This window comes from Anopheles maculipalpis, chromosome 3RL (assembly GCF_943734695.1).
Source record: "Anopheles maculipalpis chromosome 3RL, idAnoMacuDA_375_x, whole genome shotgun sequence".
NCBI lineage: Eukaryota > Metazoa > Arthropoda > Insecta > Diptera > Culicidae > Anopheles > Anopheles maculipalpis.
Window position 1 is genome coordinate 18,902,788 of NC_064872.1, and position 19,476 is coordinate 18,922,263.

General features: G+C 45.1%; 2 protein-coding genes across 5 annotated transcripts in view; one reads left to right on the forward strand and one right to left on the reverse strand.

The window, feature by feature from the left end:
* LOC126564110 (ribonuclease Z, mitochondrial) overlaps positions 1–19,476 on the reverse strand; it is a 346,473-nt gene that overhangs the window by 114,982 nt on the left and 212,015 nt on the right. The gene's annotated exons all lie outside the window — the stretch shown is intronic.
* Positions 1–19,476, forward strand: part of LOC126564085 (aryl hydrocarbon receptor nuclear translocator homolog) — a 202,852-nt gene that overhangs the window by 47,815 nt on the left and 135,561 nt on the right. For 2 of the 4 annotated variants that reach the window (XM_050221011.1, XM_050221012.1), the window contains exon 1: positions 6,737–7,247. The exons of 1 other annotated variant lie outside the window; for it this stretch is intronic. In XM_050221011.1, coding sequence (XP_050076968.1) covers positions 6,841–7,247 — 407 coding nt within the window. In that variant the 5' untranslated portion in view covers positions 6,737–6,840. Of the gene's footprint in view, positions 1–6,736; positions 7,248–16,442; positions 16,506–19,476 lie in introns of those variants that run through there. One more of the 4 variants, XM_050221014.1, reaches the window with a different exon arrangement.

Here is a 19,476-nt window from a genome sequence, read left to right on the forward strand (position 1 = left end):
ATGGTGAGGCTCTTATAGTGAGCTCCTGATCCTTAAGCCCGAATTTTACGAGGTATCAAAACAGGCGGCACAGGTATCGCGCAGTTTCCTGATCCATGAATCATATCCAAATATTCGATCGAACCGTGTCAGCTTTTTCGTCTGATGGGGCGGTGGTGGAATCAAGAATAGTAGCCAAAAACCTTGGTCAATAGTCGCAGTTATTAAAACAAACCCCACTTACCAGCTAGTGGCTGGTAAGGGCTGGCAAAGGAAGCGTTGTAACGACGAGGACGAAGGATATACACCACAAGCACACACACATACAGGCGCGTATACACACACGCTTGACGGGGGTGATATCAGTTTTTCGAAATCAATTCTTCGTTTCCGGCATTTTTTCGTTGTTGTACGGCGCGGTATGACACACTAAGGGGGAGAGGATAGAACCGTGTTCGTCCTTTTTATTTTGTTTCTGTGAAGTGTATGTGTTTTTGTGTGGCAGGCTCGCTTACTGCCGAGCGGATGTCCAGATGGGAGGATAAAGTTTAATTGGTTTCGAAGCAGCCCAATACAGCACCACTCATGTTGGCTGTATTATGTAGCGCAAGGAGTAGCTCGGTGCGGCGCGCACCATTTCTGATAGATTTTCTCATTTCATTATAGTGTTCCTTCCTTTGTTAGCTGGGCGGCCACCATTCGATGAGCAGTGGCTGGGCCGCCCGCCGCACACTATGGATCAACTGTCGGTGACACATACACAAAGGTTGATCACAAATGGGCGATCGGTTTTTATGCTGTCAGAGGGGGGAAGGCTCTACACAGCAGGAAGAAGGAGATTGTAGTTATGAGGGGGGGTTTTTTGTTTTACTTTCCCGCGAACGCTTTTTTCGGAAAGCCAATTAAAACAATTTCAAAACCCTGCCTGCATGGTCTCTCCCCGATCCGGGGACTTTGAGAGGAAAATTGAGGCCAATTTGAATGGTGTTATTAGAAGCGTTTAACGTGTCCACCGTGTTGCGCTGTTGTGTGTGTGTGTCGTGGCCGCTGTCTGCCAGTTGATTGATATTTTGATATGTCCGATGATAACCTTGCCGTTTGCCGAAAACGAACTGAACCGAAAAGACTTCAGTGAGAAGGCGAGCCTGCAGCAGTAGAGGGATGTTATGCTAGTACCCAGGCTAGTGGACAGAACAATCATAAAGCATTGTGCCTCTTCAATCGATCGTAATGAAACAGATGGGGGGGGGGGGGGGGGGGACTGGCGCAGTTGTGAAATGAAGCTAGGAGGAGGCATGTTTATCTATCCGCTTCGAATCGAACTACGTCGTTACCCATGATAGGCTACATATGTTCGCATTACTTCATAATGTAATGCGCCTCACCATTCATCATACCATCACTACCAACGTGCCAGGGATTGTTCTTTTGTTGCAATTTAATATTAATTTGGTTATTATTTTAGATAACCCTTGGCAGGACTGGGCCGCGTGTCGGGGTGTATCAAACCCTCCAAACTCTAGCTTGTAACGAGCGTTAATAGATGATCGATTACACACCGGTAGATTGATGTGTGTCAGTGTGTTTGTGTGTGTTTTTCCCCTTCCTCACCTTCATCCATTTGGGCCAGTAATTTATAACCCACTACAAATAGGTTCCCAGGAGGTACCAGGTGGGCTAGAACCGCGACGCACAACGACGCGTATATGCTCTGTTAAATGCTGCTCATTTATTTTTACTGTCTAGTCGCCATTAAAGAATCAATTCCCGTTTTGCCGCTTTGAACATGATACCCAACACACACGGAGGGGGGGAATGAGGTTGTATGTTTTATGAGCAACGGCCAGTTTGCATCGCCATTACCTTCCGGTGTAGTGCAAACCTAGCTCCACGCTGGTTAAAATAAACGAAAATTAATGCTCCCATTCGTCTCATTAAAAGTTTGGTTCTTTTTCTTTCTTTTTTCGCGCCTTTTTGGAAGCGAGGGGTGGTGGGCATAGGGTAGGGAAGATAGTGTAGTGGCAACTTTGCATTTAGCACACATTTATTGCATTATTAGCGAGAGACCGAACAGCCTTAATGTTGGCCGTATTTTGCAGCTAGCTCGCACTCCCCATTAATGCTGTAACGCCAATGTTTACGATCGGTGCGAAACGGGCGCTAATCGACAGTCATCCCCCCTTCCCCCCTCCCCTCCCCCCCATCCTGTGTTTGCACCTCTTCCCGATTTTATCCAGCATTCTAGGAACAATTCGGCCTGGTCCGGCTTGCCGAGTAACCGTAGCAAAAGGGTATCACTTATCTGCCGGCTACCGCCTCGTCTACGGCGCGATCCATTCGAGTGTGACAAAGTTCATCCCCGGCCAATATTGTTGCTAGCGAAGTGAGGCGCAAATGTAAAAATCCTACATCCCCTCCCCCCTCCCCAATAGAGTCCTCCAAAGACAAAGAGCGCTGACGGTGGTTGTGCACTTGGAAATGTAATTGCACTACATATCGTAGGTGCAGGAGCACCAAATGCACCTCTAGGCCAGCACGTCAGGAGTATGACTGTATGCGCAAAGAATGCTACACATGCCGATTGTATGCTGGGGAGGCGTTTTTTTTTTCTCCTCTGCTTAATTCTTTTCCATTATCGTCTGGTGCAGTGAGGTAGACTCTTTTTTTGTTTTCCTCCTTACTTTTCTCCTATTTCCGGCCGATGAGCACGACGCATAATTACTTACGCATGGACAGAAAGCCTCATCCCCCCCCCCCCCCCCCCCCCTTTCCAGTCTTCTCTCGCTCTCGGTATGGGCGGTAAAAATGTAAATGTGCTAACAATTCGTTATTTTTTATGTTTGGCTTCTCGCCCCATGATGATGATGGTGGCAGTAAATCCAAACCAGTGTTAGCTTGTGCGCGAGAGAATTCTGGATGCATTTGAAGCAACCAGCTGAGGTTTTTTTTTTGTATGAATTATGCTCTGGAAGCGATTTAGATATCATCAGTTGTGCTGGAGAAACACTTCATTCATAAACATCGGACAAGATTGGTGGTAAGATTTGACCCCGACATGTGTTTCCCTAAGATATGGGCAGTCCTACCGTACGTGTCCTTCCAAGAACTTGCCTACCTGTTCCTGTACGCATCGCATATCGGTTGATCGACGGGAGGTCGTCTCCATAAAACCGAAAACAAGAGACGAACCTTCCCCCAGAAGAAGTTCGAGCAAATCGAGCGAGACAAAAGGTGTGAAAATAATTAAAAACATATCATCCTGCAAGTCAATAACACGCGGGCGAAAGGAAGCATCAGGTAAAGGAATCCTGCTGGTCGGTGATACCTGTTGGGATGTTTGTTTTTATCGCCCCGATACGTATCGGTAAGGTTCTTTAGGGATTTTTCTTCGCTTTTTCTCTCTCTCTCTGTCTCCGGGTCGGTACCTGTGACCATTACCCTGCAGGTTCAGGTTCGGTGTTCTATCCCTTCGGAGAGGGAGACTCACAGGAAGAAAACCGATAATATATTCCATCCAGCCGCATGTAAGACGACTACACCTTGATAGATTGATTGGTGTAGAAAGGAATGAATGGACACACAACAAAAGGCGTTCAGGGTTTGTGATAAATCACACCACAACCGGAAATGGCAGTGACTGCACCGGCGGGGGACGATGCGTGTATGTGCCGGTGCATAAATGCACACGTAAATCCCACACACACACACATACGCGCGCAACTTAGGATCTTAACCGTTTAGGATTGAAATTAGCAATAAGGAGTAGGAAAAGGAAGGAAATCTTTCAAGCTGTAGTATCGCAGTACGATAAAGTCCTCCGGACGCTTGCAGGACTGCATTCCTTTACTGCAGCTGAGCGCATAAATCTCGCACGGAAGTGAGGCGTAAACCCGGAGGTCGGATGCATCCGATTTGTAAGTAAACGCCAAGTTTTTCTCTGAGGGCTGTTCCTCTTTACCGGCTACCGGATAAACACATCGCGCGGCTGCCTTTACTGGGTTTCGAATTTCTAAACCTCGTTGGGCCTGTCAGCGCGACAGGATAGCACAAGGGTCGACCCCGGGGTCGAACATAAATAAAGGACTTTACCGCTTGGAACTGCTTGCTCAGCACTGCGTTAGTGCAGAAAAACATTTGGTGTGGAATTGTTGGCAGGTTTCACTTGCTTGGCCGTTGGCTGACAGAGGGATGTCGTTCGCATAAAGTAATCGATTATAATTGCGGGTTTTACCGAAGGTTTTTTTTTTCTTCTTCTATTTTGTTTTATTTCACTTTTTCACACTGAAGCCAGGGAAGGTAGCGCGCTAGGTAATGCTGGTTTTACAATTGGGAAAATCCTGAAAAAAATTACATCTTTAACAACACAATATGGCACGGGTGTTCACATAGCTCGTTCCCTCTTATTGGTCGGTGAAGAAGAAGAAATGCACAACAACCCAACCCACCCCGGGGAGGGGGTTTTCGGGGCGACATTGTAAGGTGGCGGCCGAGCAGAAAGCAAACAATGCCAACAAAAATGTGCCTGCCAAGTAGTGGAAAAATGGAAAAAAACACACACACACACATACATTTGTGGTGGCCTCTCGCTTGGTTCTAGCGTGTTGGCGGGAAGGGAAGAAGCATACAGAGGGTGATCTCAAGGGACCGGTGGTGCCACGAAAAATGCTGTGTTCCGTCCGAATCGCAAGAATGCTTTTGCCTGGCCTATCGTAGTGTGGTGACGGTGATGCTTTTACTACTATATACTGCCTGCCCGTGTTGAGGCGAGGTCAAGTGTTGCAGAAATGTTTACCAATATATACACCAAACCCTCCCCCCTACCCCTTGTGCCCTGTCAATGCTTGGCGGAGACTGGTGCCCTTCGAGTCTAGGCACCGTGGTACAAATGTGTTGCTGTGCGATGGAAATGGTTGAGTTCGTTTGTTTGGAATTGGAAGTGGCAGTAGGGGAAAAAAAACAATAAAACATGAAATACGTTACGTTTCTGGCTGAAAGTTCCTCCCGTTATCAGTGTGGTCATGAAGTTATGGTATAAAATTTACACACAAAACACACTACGCACACAGGCTCTCACTGAACTCCTAAAACGTGGCCCTTTTTTCATCCATCGAGTGCCAAAATCTAGAAGTGAAAAGAAACACCGGACACCGGGCGTTTCTCCGGAGCGCTAACGAGTACCACCCACCCAGCGTCCCATCCCACCACCAGCCGCGTGATAGTGATCAAATTAGATCACTCGGAACCGCTTATTAACCTCGCGCGTTTACATACCGAGAATTCGAGAGCGTGCTCGAAAAGGTCAACACACAACAACCGTAGATCGTACGGCGATGCCATAACCCACAACACACATCACTTGGAACTGTTGGAACTGTTGGACACTGTGTGGAAAAGCCGGGGGTGGAAAAAAAAACACGCTAAATGACAGGAAGCGAGGGCGGTTCGGCACTTGTAATGAGGAAGCAATGCAATGCATGTGGTGGTGATTTTATGCATTTAACCGCCAAAACCGCCTCCCTTCCGGGCATTCTCACAATACGCCCAGTGCCCCATGATCTCAAGTGTTTCTCCGTTTTTACGAATCATATAAAATTGGTCCAAAATGTGCTCATTTATTGTTTTAATCCAATTCAGCTTGACGCACAGTCCGTTTAATAGGGTATAATAACCCGCTATCCGTTCCGACGGAAGCTTCCGGCTCATGCTCGTGGTGTGCAACAAAAAAAAAAAGTTTGTGAAAAACGCGTGAAAAGTGGAATTAAATAAAGGAAAAGTGAGCCCCCCCAAAAAAAAAAGGAAGGAATATAGTGTACAAGTGCAAGTCCTCGATAGCCCCCGTTGCAATATTGTTGCCGTCGGCATGTGTCGCTTACTGTGGTCTGCAGTTTTTCGTGCCCGTGTACGCAATCTCTAGTGCATTTGTGTGTTTGTGTGTGCCGGTTTGGGGCAAGCGTGTGCAAGAAAGTGAGGCAATCAAATTCGGTGCGTGTGACAGTGGTGTTTATTCGTTTTGTTGTTTGTTGAGTAAATTAAGTGTATGAAATAATATTTAAAAAAAGGGTATCGATATCCTCTGCCACTAGAGTGACGGATGCATCGAGTGCGTTAGGTGTAGTTTTGGTTTGTTTCTTTTGGAGTGTGTGTGTGTGTGTGGGGGGGTTGTGTCGCTTTTCCTCAGTGTGCGGTGCTGCTGAATGCATTCACGGCCAATTGCATCGTGCACGAAGGGTGGTGGTGCCCCATCCGTCGGTCGGTGGATGATATGTTAAGCAGTGCTAAATTGTAGCCCTTTTTTTTCGGATGGATAGCGCAACATGTGGATGGAGAAGATGAAAGATTAATGAAAAATACCGGGCAGAGCACACTCACTAACGAGTGTGTGTGTGCGTGGAAATAGGTGGCAGAGTTAAGCAGATCAATTATCGGCGGATGTATCGGATTGGAGCTGGGGTGTGAAGTGGCCAGCAGAGCTGTGGTACGCCCCCATCGGGACGATTGAGGGCGAGATTATTGTGCATTTGCATACCACCTTCCGGACAACCTGTGGCCGGAAACGCGTCTAGTTCCTCGCTGCAGCACGTGGCGTGATAAAAGCGTTGCTGTGTGTAAATTCAGCGAGAGAGAGAGAGAGAGAGAGAGAACGGTAGAGTTGGGTGGATTGATATAAAAAAACGGAAATTATTTTTTCCGTTATCTCTTTCGAATTCCAACGTTTACTACTACCGGGCACAAAATTGCATCCAAACAACAAAAACCATACAGACAAACCCCAACAGGTCGAAGCGCGTGTGCGAGGCGGACTTTAAGGACGCAACCTAGACCAAAACGTTTTGCAAACTGGAACCATATGACGTAAGCACGATGTACGCGTACGCGCAGGGTGGATCGCAAGGTCCGCCACATTACGCGACACCCGGGAACGCGTACCTGGCCGGACCGCACCATCACCATCCGTACCCGGCCTACCACCACGGTGGTTCACCGACGCCGCCTTCAACCATCACCTCGTTCAACAATGTACCTGGCCCCTCGACGCTGCTCGGCCACCATTACGCCTCGCCACACCATATGCCACCGCCGCCGCCCCCGCCCCTACCGAGTGCGGCCAGTGCGGCTGGGGTGGCCGCGGTCAGCCACAACCATCAGGCGGCGGCAGCTGCGGCGGCGGCGGCGGCCGCTGCTGTCGCGGCCGGCGTATCACCAATGCAAACCGACCCGCAGCTAACGGAACTGGCGCCGTCGCTCGGCGGAATCACCAAACGAAGAAGGTAAATGTTGGAAGCCGGGATCGTTTCGGAAGCAAGCGAGTTTGCTTAAAGATAGAGCATTGGATTTTCTTAACAAAAAGGTTAAGTAACAAACTTTACAGACACTACCACTGATTTCGCGGTCTTGCAGTTGCTGTTGCAAAAGTCCTCGGTAGTATAACAACTACTTCTTTGTCTATGTGAACAGCATGACAAGACTTTACTGGCTGATATAATAGAATTGAAATTGAAATTGACATGATTAAGATCTTATTCGCTGCTCAAGAGTTTCAAATCAATGTACAGTTTACTGTTTGTGGCTTGTCCAACTCCTGTTTCTAATGAGAAAGTCCTCGATACTTCCCTCCAGTTCAGGTGTTACGGATGTTTATTATTAACCATCACAATATGGACTTTTTTTGTCCATGTGAACAACCTGTGCAGACTGTACTGGTTGAGCCCCTTCATGCCTGACTCATGACATGACCAGGACCTTGTTCACCGCTCAAGGTCCTTAAATCGTTGTAAAGCTGATCATTGTGTCCTCACCTCCTGGAAGGACATCTTCCAATCATAAGGGCCCAAACAGCCTTTCGAGCATCTTGATCTCAAACGGAGCCAAGGAGATTCCATTACTTTTGGACAAACTTCATCTTTTGGAGGCGATTATGAATATCGAAACTATAAAGATTCTATACAGTCCCTGCATAGTTCCATGCCAAAAGGTGTTTTGATTGGATTTTTCTTACCTTCCTTTGACCGAATACAGCTTGTTTGTTAGCAATATCTCTGATCTGATCTCTGTGCAATATTATTTCAATTTTCGATTTGTTAGTCTCCAACCCGAGATAGCCAAATAAACTGCTGCTATATATATTTATCTAGATCCTTCTCCATCTACAGTTCAGATTCTGAATACTGGACAAGCTATCGGCTATAGTCAAAACTAAAGGGTGCTCCCGAAAGTATAAGGACGATTACAAAATTAGACACAAAATTAAACCCGTTCAAGTAACCGAATGCTCATTTGATAAAAATTATTTGCGGCGTGTTCGTGTGCACTTTTTGATCTCCCATCAGGTTCAGCACAGGCTTGATGCTTTCTCAAGTGTGCCTTGGTTAGCGTCCCAAAATAACTTAGTCGGTCTAGCTTCAGAGCAGTTCGCGGGGATTCATTTCTTTCGGCACGTACCGTACCTCATGTTCTTCATACCGATGCGATAGTGTCTTTGACATAGTGAACAGAGGCCAAATACGACCAAAACAACACTAGACCAGCATGTTTTTGTATCATAAACGGTTGTCAAAAACGGTTCCGGCATCATCCCGCATTCGCAAATGGCTTGCCACATCATCGCCTTTTTTCCGATTTTTTCGAGTAATATAGATTTGTTGGCTTCTTCGGTATCCTAGCTTTCAGGCACGGTCTAGTATTGAATATCCGGAAGAGTTTTGTAGTCAAAATTTACCTATGACTCATCATCCATCACGATGCACAAGGATTGGCGACTCAACTGCTCAGCTGGAGCCACATCGTGATTGGAACTTTCCTTGCTTTGCTTGAACGCTTTTGCTATTTCCCGGTCCAACTCGATCACTCGATCAACAACATCGACAGGACTAGGATTTCGGCCACTTTTCGGCACATACTCGAAGCTGGAGCTCCTTCCGAAACTTTCGGATGGCGGTCCGTACGGCTTCGATTCTCAGACCTTTCGATTTCGCTAATTGACTTAGCGAAATGTTAGCAAGTCGAGCACCATTTGTGCACAACGCTTTTACGCCTTTCGACGGAAAAGCCTCGCATTTTAACAGACGCTATTGAAAAAAAAAAAGTTTCAATGCACTAGCTAGTAGCTTTGAATGTAAACAATCAATCATATCAAGAATCAGCTGTTTTTCGTCATCAGTTTACTAGAAACGTCACTTAGAAATCGTGCTCATACTTTCGGGGGCATCCTTTAATGAATGAATAAATAAATGAAAAACTGATTCAGTCACTCTCACTCATGTTGGTCTGCTCTTTTAAAGAGCACGTCGTCGCCCGGTCAACAATAGATCTCCAGGAAACTCGATCACTGACTGTAGTTTTCCATCCATGTAGGCACCAGATCTCCGACAGGTCACCCTTAACCTGATCCAGCCAACGAACTCGCAGTGCTCACCGACGCCTCGTGCCGAACTGGGGGTCGCTGACGAATATCTTCTTGGCGGGGCATGAGTCCGGCATCCTCATAACATGGCATCCTCATAACTCTTCTTTGCCGGTCTTTGCTACCATCAGGATGTCCGTTTCTCCGTATAGCTCAGCAAGCTCGTGATTCATCTTTCTTCTCCACAATCCATGCTCGAACACACCGCCAAAAACTGATTTTTATTCGCGATATTATTTAGCATCCTTAATGATAATAGACTGTTTCCACACGAGACAGGACTGGGATTCAAATCCCACCTAGATCGTTAGGACTGACTATAAAAGCCACGTGATGTTAATAAGTCTAGGAAGCCACTATATGACCGGCATGAAATAGCTTGCCGTCCATGAAGAGGAAGAATGTGCCCTTAGCACTAGACACGATGCACTAAGAATTCCGAAGAAAACTATTCCATCATGGTACACCATTGAAAGCTTATTCTTATGTTTTCATTTGGTCCTCTAAAACTACAATTACCAGTGTCGATATTAAATTATTCAGCTTCTTACATTACTAACCAAACTTGTCACTAGCTCGGCAATTAATATCAATTACAATTCTTCTTAATGGTAAATATTTACTTTCTGGTGCTATTGAGTCGTAATGCATCCTAGGAGGATAACCGAACGCATCCTCTGCCTAGTCACTGAAAATGTGTTGTTTATTAAGTCGTAATTTGAGGAACATTCAGAGATTGATCGCTATTGTTGCTGATATCGATATAGAAGTATTTCTTTCCTGATCCGAATCGTAAGAAATAATATTGATATTATCATTTTCATTAGAAGGTAATCGGACATTTGATTTGTTAATTCTTATATCTACATTGCGTTTCAAAGCTAAGCCTTCAAACTTCAACTTCACTTCATTTCAGCAAAACTTCACAACTTATTATTTGCAAATCGTACTAAGTCAGCCATCTGCAAGATGTTCCTCTTATTCGTAACTGGTGAAAAAAATAATACATCTTGTACTCATAATAATTTACGGTTTTTTTTAGTTGTTGCCTAAATTATTCGATAACGATTTATTCAATATCTCACATTCAATAAGGTGTCACATAAAATATTTCTCTAATCTCTCACATCATCGGATGTCGGACCAAACCGACAGAGGAAGGGGCCTTTTTTAAAATCCAACCTAAAACTCAAACGCTCAAGTTTTGCTGCATCAGCCACCGGTGGTGCCGGTGCAAGAAAGAGTGCAAATAAAACTAAGCATAAAAGCGAATCTCTGCATTCCGTAGCGGTTGTTCGTTCGTTGGTGCTGGTTGGCAAAGAATGGCTACCGGCTACCGGAATTTATTATCCTATATTAACATAAAAACGTTGCTCGCGCGCCACCGTTTTAGCGTAAGACAGCGAAGACAGCGTGCCCGAGTGTCATGTTGCGGACTTTGCGGTGGCAGATAAAAATTGTACGATAAAAATACGCCTCGTTTAGTGCCCCTTTTCCGAGGATTGTATTTGTGGGCTTTTTTTTCGTTTGTTTAGTTGCACATAGTTATGCTGCGTTTCTTTCAAATCGTCAAGCTCGCTGGGAAAGGCGAAGTAATCGATGCAAAACATAACTACACTTCATAAAAATATGCCAATTGCCAGGACGCCCAAACTCCCTAAGCGCATTGAACAAGTATTAATTTACTTGCTGTGTGTGTGTGTGTGTGTGTATGTGTTTGAATTTTTTCTCTTCCGAGTGGAACATCGGGTGCTTTGTGGTGTGTTTGGTTCGAATCGCGCAGGTCACAGACGCAGAGGAAGAAGCGTCCTGATCACATTGCTTGCAAAGGAACAGCAGGACAGCAGCAAGCGCAGCAGAACACAACCGATGGAGCAATGTGGAAGAACAAAAAAAAATTACACGCACAAACACACAGAACATCGAACAAATCTTTTCGCAATTTACACTTTCCGCAACGTCATAAATTGTGCGCGCCGCCTTCGAAAGGAATCTCCGCCGCCGATTGCTGTGCGGGGTCCGGGATTCGCGGCACACCGCTTCACCTTTTGCGCCACACTGCTGGACAACAACGTCCTGCTGCTGCTTCTGTCCGCTGGCCTCTTTCGATTTGAAACAAGTTGAAAGTAGTAAACTCATCGCCAGTTGCTGCACCCCTAACGTCTGCACCCCTCTGTTTACAGCCGCGTCAACCTTTTCTTGGGTCATATTAACAAAAATATTATGATAGCAATAAAATTTTATGTACTCCCGCAGTATCCTTGCCACTTTTTTTCCGCGCGGGAATACCACAGTCCGCGTAAGGAGGTGAGGCAATTGAAAGAAGCCAACAAACGAAAGGACGACGCTTAAATAAGGCTCGTCGTTAGTGGACGACGCTTCACTGCTCGCGCGCCTAGGCACAAAGTGATGTTGGGGACACGCGAAGGATGAAAATAAAAGTGGGGAACGTAAAAGCGAAAAAACAACTGCCAATACGTTAAACATCGTCAAAGTATCGATTACTGATTGCGAACCGCGACTCCGCGAGGTGCAGTTGAGTGCAGTTGCAGTACTGCTCATGTTTCTGTTACAGCTCGCAGCTGTCCCGTTTCTTCCCGGGCGTTGCGGGCATGCGAAAGTGTGCTCTTGTTTTGGAAAACGAGTTGAAGTTTTAGAACCAACAACAGGGGGAAAAGGATTGATTTACGCAGACACCAGCTGCTGCTGCTGCTCCTTCAGCTTCAAGTCGCGCGGTTCACTTCCAAGAGCCGGGAAATGAAAATGAAGCACATTATTGTTATTATTTATATCTTCTTTCTCGCCTGATAATTGAACCCGAACGATCGTTGCTGCTCAAGGTCTTTGTCCCGATTCGGGAAGGGTAAATGAAGAACAGTCGGGGGTGTACACGCACACCCTTTTTGTTGATTTTTGCCAGGATTGCTGGTGCTGTGAGTGTGTTTATATTTTCCCTTCCCAAATCCCAGTGGGTACATCGGTTTTCCCAAGGAGCAAAGCGACGCGCACCGCGACGGACGCGTGAGAGCGTGTCATTAAAGAGATCTTTTGGCCGTGCTTTCGCGCTCTGTCGTGAAAGCGAGAAGTCTAATCGATCCACTCGCATCCCCGTACTCCACCGAGGAGAATGCTTCCGGAAAGGGGGAATATTGGGGTTAAATAATTTATTTATTTTCGCCACGGTTGCATTCATCATTCCGGCATTAATGCGTTAATAGATCATCGGCGCGCAACGCGCACGTCTCTATACGAAAAACGAGAAGGTTTATCTGCGTTCTAGCGTTATTTATGGACAGGCGGGCAACGGGCTCAATCCCACCAGCTAGCAATCGTGTTGCATCTTCATCATGGCCGCCGTTATCCGCCCGATGTGGAAGGGTTTTAAAAGCGCTCGAGTTTTGCATTGTCCTGCTGTGTTCGAGCGTCCCTCTCGCTCGCCCGATTTCGTCGGTCTCGTAAAGCTCTGTAATAAATTAAATTTAATGTTATGTTATCTTACCTTACTCTGCTCTGTCGCTTCTTCCATCCGCTTGCATCACCGATCGTCTGTTACGTTTGCACCAGAGCTCTCAGGCGCTTCGGGGTGTGAGTGTGTCTCCCCCAAATTAAGAATTTGCATGAAAAAGTCTCGCGTCCGATTTTCCGAGTCCGTGAGAGTGCAATAAACGCACGAAAGGATTACAATGCTTGGTCCTGGTGCAGCATGCGCCAAGTGATTTCACTATCAACCGGCCAGAACCCCCAACCGAGTCAGAGCAGTGGTTGATTTTTGTGTTAATCTGCTGTAGTCTCGTTACGATCGTGATTCTTTCCAAGTGCTTTGGATGCATACGTCTTTACAAAGAACAAAAAAAAAAAAGCAAAGACTATGAATCAAGAGCGGATGACGCATCCCCCAGTTAGTGGGGAGCATAAGAGTGCACGCGTGCAATTGATTTCTTTTCGCTTTTGTTCTTGCGCATCTTCCCGCGGTGATACGATCAAAACGCTGCCCCTGTACACATCTCTTATTGATACCGAAGTAACCCACCGAATGTGCCATGCAATAATCGCGGGGAAAAAAAAAAGAAACATGCGTATTTAGAGCGCTGTAAAAGGATCAAAGAAATTGAAATTATTACAGGCGAAAGCGATGATTCTTCTTCGAATTTAACCAGCAGTAACGTTAACATGTTCTTCACGATTCATGTTCATCCCGGCATTGTGTCGCTGTTAGATCTGTGGGAAGATCACTGTGAACAGTTCCTTAGAGACATGGAACGCATGCGATTTTCTTACCGCTCTGTGCAGATTTAATAATTTTTGTTGCAATATATCAAAATTTAATTTACAAAATGACAATTTCACGACATGGTGCTGCCTTGGCTGCGCTGCTTCGTAACAATTGCGCCCGTCGACGGCTTCAGGGTCAGTCATGCTTTTAGATTTGACCCTTGGCTCGCCACTGCGGTGGTGCTTAATCCGCAAACGCAAACTTCCCGTAGGTACGGGACATGGTCGTGAATTGTTTTATTCGTTCTCGGCATTGAAAAGACATTTCCGTTCCTCCCGGCAGCAGATCGCATCATCGTCAAATGGGTCCGTTGACGCTTTTAATGGTGTACCGCGCGGAAATAAAGGGAAGGTAATCATAATTGGGTTTGAAAAACAGAAAAAGAACCAGAAAAGAATGGGAAGGTAGAGACATATTATTTCATTTATCGCCTTGCGTGATGTTTCACTTTTTTTGCCGCTTCAAGATCGAAATATCTGCACGAAGATTGGTCGATCGGAGATGTTGAACGTTGAATTACTATTTATTGTTGAAGAAGAATGTTACTGATTCAGATGTCTTCTTGGTGGATTTTTTTTTTTCATATCGAAATTAAAGTTAAAAAAGGTTTAAAGAAATGAATTATATTTTATGCATCTTTTTTCCCCTTTCTTCCTCTGATTTTTTGCTTAAATATCAACCAGATCCATCGGGGCGACCTGGTGGTGTAGGCGACAACGGCGCCGATCTTCAAACGGCAGGTCCGGAGTTCAAATCCCATCCGGTCCATCATCGAAGACTTGTGAATGTAATGAATTCTCCAAAACAAAGAACCGATGAACCATTTCGTCAATAATCGTTAAAAGACAATAAAATACGCAGCCACTGTTTGTATTAAACTCTCTCACGATCGATACATTAATTCAATTACCATTTCACTATTTCATCACAAACCAAATATCGCACAACTTATCATCAGTCCTCTCTCAGTGGGCCACAACAATAAATATTTCAACAATTACTCAACCAAAATAAAATCCACATTTATTCGATCGCTTGGAATGGGGCGTGCCCATTGTGCGCAAAAAAAAACAACACACACACTCTCAACCAGGAGAGGGAGAGAATGAAAATTGTACTCCCATGTTGCATTTAGCCCCGCCCACCGGCTCACGCTCAACACAGGCGCAAAACATTTTGCATTTTCCGTGCGATTTACGCGCCAAAACTTGGTTGCGTGCGTGTGTGTGTGTAAGTGGGGGAGCTTGTTTATCCCTGGTTTTGTTCCCAACTCTTTTGCCCTTAAACCCTTAATCATTAGCCCACTCAATTGCAAACGTTATCACTGTTTTAAACCTGTCTACCCGTCGGGAGGCTCATGCGGAATGATGCAAACAGTTTGCTAGGTTAATGTTTTAATGTATTTGATTATTTTTATAATTATTTACCATTCTTTTGATAGTAGCTCTTTGTGAATCGGTTTTGAAATAATATATTTTCCTCCATAATTTAAAGTAAAGTCGTTAAAAATGAATTAAATATATTTCTACGGCTCTCTGCACACAGACACACGGCAGCTTCGCTGCTACCGTCTGGCGTATCTGATCGTATTTTATGCTGGCATGCAACGTCGATCGAACGCCGATAAATCAGTGATTCCCATCTGTTCGGGTGCGCACAAGCTGTAGCTTTTCGTGGCCTCTTTGAATAGATATCCCATCTTACCAACGGCATACAATACGGTGCTGCATCTGAGCCCTGCCTAGGGCTCATTAATGCGCAGTCACACACGACATGACATGCTCGCATGCTGCAGATGCGAATGTGTGTGGGGGAAAAGAAAACCTAACACAACGAACACATAGAACGTAGCACACTTTTTTGGACGAACGTTTTCAATAGACTGCTGCAAAACAAAACAACTCCACGGTAAACCGATGGCGATGACTTCAAACGAATATATGTAGGCTTTAAATCCTTTTCACAAGTTTCCCCTTCGAATGGCGGTCCTGTTGCACATTAGGTCAGTGGCGTCGAAGTGCTCTACCAAACCGGCAACAACCGCCAAGAACTGATTCGATCTCCCTAGCAATCTCTCCCACCGCATGGGCTTGTTTTTTTTTTTAACAGTCCCAAAACTGTCGACTGACCGGCTGGCCCTGTGAGTACATAAATTACGGACCTAAGCATTTGCATATCAATTGACGCTAGTCAGGCCACCGCCGCCACCACCCGTGTACACTACACTGCCCGTTGGCTTTCTCGGGGTGAGAGAAAGGGGATTTCCTGAAGTGTGTGCTGGTGCCACCAAGAAGTGAGCCTCTAGACGCCCGAGGAGTGTCTAAGCGTTCCGTTTTCGCGTGGAAACTGTTCATGTCAAAAGGACCTTCGTACGCACCATGCCTAACTGCCTTTGCTTCCACAAGTCTCCCGTTGGAGGGTTTTCAAAACTGTGTGCTGCATGTGCTCCAACGCGAAGAATAGTCAAGGCGTTGCGCTTACAACAAGTGGTCAATTATTACACGCGGAAGCGTAACATTCCTTTCGGTGGAAAAGGCTTTTCCAGCAGCACGGGTTGCGTGTCCCGTGGGAAGGAATGGACTGGTTACCTCGCTCAAGGTACTTTGTTCCCAGCGAGAATTGGGAGTTCGAGGTTTTGTCCAGAAGAAAAGTGTGGTAGTTTGGTAATTGTTTCCCCTTCTGTGTCAAACCCTGGAGGAAGGTTTGACTTTTATTTCCTTATATGATGTGTAATTGATGGGTAATGACGTACAACTAATTCCTTTCTATTTCTATTTCTTTCGATTGCAGGTACGTTTAGCCACATTTATCCCAAAGGCTTGCATTTGTACACAAAAAAGGAGCAACAATGTGGTATGTTTTTATGATTTTTTATCCTGGTTTGCTGTGTAGTGTGTGTGTGTATTTGATCAGTGTTGTAGACTACATGTAAGATTGATTTTTCCCTAAACTTGGAGCTTACTGTGGATATCTTTCAAAACAAACTAAGTTTCTCTTGGTTTTGGTAAATTATACAGGGTTTACCGTTTCAGTTTGGACCCACATTTTTTGACTTGCCGCATTCAATTTTTGACCTGACGTATATATTTTTGAATGCAAGCATCGGATTTGCTTTCAGTCTTAGAGACTACATTCGCCTCTCTACTGTATAAAAAAGTGGTATAATCTTATACAAAACTATTGCAGATGTGACTCAAATATTATGGAAAACTATTGCGATCATGGCATACGATAATAAGTTAAAACTATTTCTTAAATTTCTCTATATAAATGACTGATGCGTAAACATCCAATGAGGCGGTTCTGATGAATTTTGTCGGGTGATAGGATTGTCGTGTAATCGATGTCTAGTTGGCAGGTGGCTCGGTGTCGGTCGGTGTCAGTGTCGGTATACATGGCAATCGGTGAGGATGTGGCGGACGGTGATGTCAACGCCACAGAAGCTGCAGAGTGGAGGACTAGATTTTTTCTAGGTGCTAGGAGGTGTGTAAGGCGGGTATGACCTAAACGAAGGTGGGAAAGGACTCGTTGGATGTGACTGGATTCGGTATCTTCCCATAAAATTGGGAGCATTGATTTTCATCCGCCCGATTTATGACAGCTTGTAAGGCCGCATGTTTATAAACCGCTCTATGAAAGATATTTTTGGATTGTGTATTGTTGTTTAGATCCAAATATGTTTGTGTTTTCAGCTACGGTAAGCGTTATAGAACATGCATTACGTGGTTTATGTTTAGTTGGATACGAAAATCGTGTAAATTGAATTTACGTAACAGATCTCTTGAATCCATGGAGACAAACCTTTCCGGACGGGATTGATACTCGGATAAACATACGGCCTAAATCAAGCTGCCGTAAATCGTTCGGATGAAAATCAATGCTCCCAATCCAAAATCCGATGCTTGCATTCAAAAATATACACAGCCAGTCAAAAACTCAAAGTAAAAAAATGTGGGCAGCCAGTCCAAACTAAGACGGTAAACCCTGTATAACTCACCTGCGTGTGTGTGCAATTGAACCTATAAATAAATACCTTTCTATTTCCAGAGAAAAGAGCTTTTCTTAGAAAGCTCTAATTATAACTCTACCCAAGAATATCTATTCCCCAAAGGTGATGGTTGCATAATTGATGCAATGGAAAAACAAAGTTGTTCTTCTGCGGTTCATCAGCGCTGCTTTTGTTGTTATATGGGCGACATAATTTTTGGACAAAAAGATCCCGCCGAACGCCAAAAATAACTTTTGTTAGTTAGTTGTACCGATGAATAGTTCACCCTGGGTGGGATAAATTTATTTTTGCAACAATGTTGCAGCCTTGCCGGGATCGTTTTCGTTAGAGGCACACGTTGAGGTAGAACTAACCTGCTCGTGCTCGTAAGTCGATTAACTGTCATTTTGGTGTCCACGCGTTCATACTTAGTTTCATGTCCGTAAGCGATACCACTACTCCGGAAGGTATACGATCGTTTCGCTTATAGCAACGAATGTTAAAATGTGAACGTTGAATATATAAGCGCACCAACTGCAGCTGCCACCCGACTCGCTGTGTATACGCCTATCACCCTGGGGCTCCCATTGCCCAATGTGCCTAATTTTATCACCAGCTTTCCGTACGTACATTCTTAATTTCGGCTATGGTTGCGTATCATAATTTTGTCACCGATCCTTTTTGCACCATCCCGACCGACGCGCATTCCAGCAGGTTAAAGCGAAGAAAAGGGGAGGTTTGAACGATCCTGCTCCAAGAGGGGTATTATTTATTTTACTAACTGAATCAATAATTATAATCGCGCGAAGTGTACATTCACGAGTACGAAGACATGATACCATGCTCTTGCAAGAATTTATTCCATTTCCTAATGAAAACTTCTCAACCCGTTCTTAGTGTGCGGAAAATGATATCTTTGTCGTTACGGCTGGGAGACATTGCGGGAGAGAAACCGGGCGGGACTGGGATGGGAAGTATTTAGTGGCAGCTGTGAGGAAATTTGTTGGTTCATTTGCGCAGCATAAAACGCCATCTACTGGTGAATGGGTATCCACCAAAATGTGTGGCGGTGGTGAATGTAGGGTGTGATGTGCGCCATTCCGTCTCTGACAGGAAGAGCATCCCGGCTTGGCTTGTTCGAGCTCGTCCCGACCTGGCAGGACAGGCAGGCAATGAAGAGTAATTATGTATGCATATGAGGCAAATTTGGCGAGGTTCGCAAATGAAGCCATTTAATATTCAAAATGTTCACGGAACCAGAACTGCTAGTGCACGGCGTTTCACTGTGCGTCGTCTCGTTGCCTCGCGTCGATTGCTGGAGCGAAGTGTGAGAGTTTGCTTGATGTATGTGATGATTCTGAATGAGAATGTCTTCGTTTTGTCGAGCAGCTACCGACAAGGATTGGAAGAAGTGTTTCTTATTATAGCTTGATTTTAAATTGAAAGGATAAACATTCGCGCTACATTTGCTTTCGGAAGCGAATGTGGAGGGAAAGTCCTGTCGTTATCCTGTTCTTTGCGAGTGTGCAGTCGCAAATAATTAATCCCGCTTATTGTGGTAGGAATAGCTTTGCAACATCGGTTGGGGCACGTGAAAGACAAATTGGGTACAAGATGCGGATCTCTTTTATAAAGCTACGAAGAGTAATTGAGCGTCATTTGACATAATAATTCTTCATTATGGATTTGACGTCATGATTTACCTACGGCCATGTTGATCTTGTCTTGTATCTCTCACTTGATTTACTCATAAAAAGACGCTCAGTACCGAAAGGACTTAACAATAAATTAATTTCTGGTTCTGAACACAGTTCACACAGTGGACTGTTCCCAGAA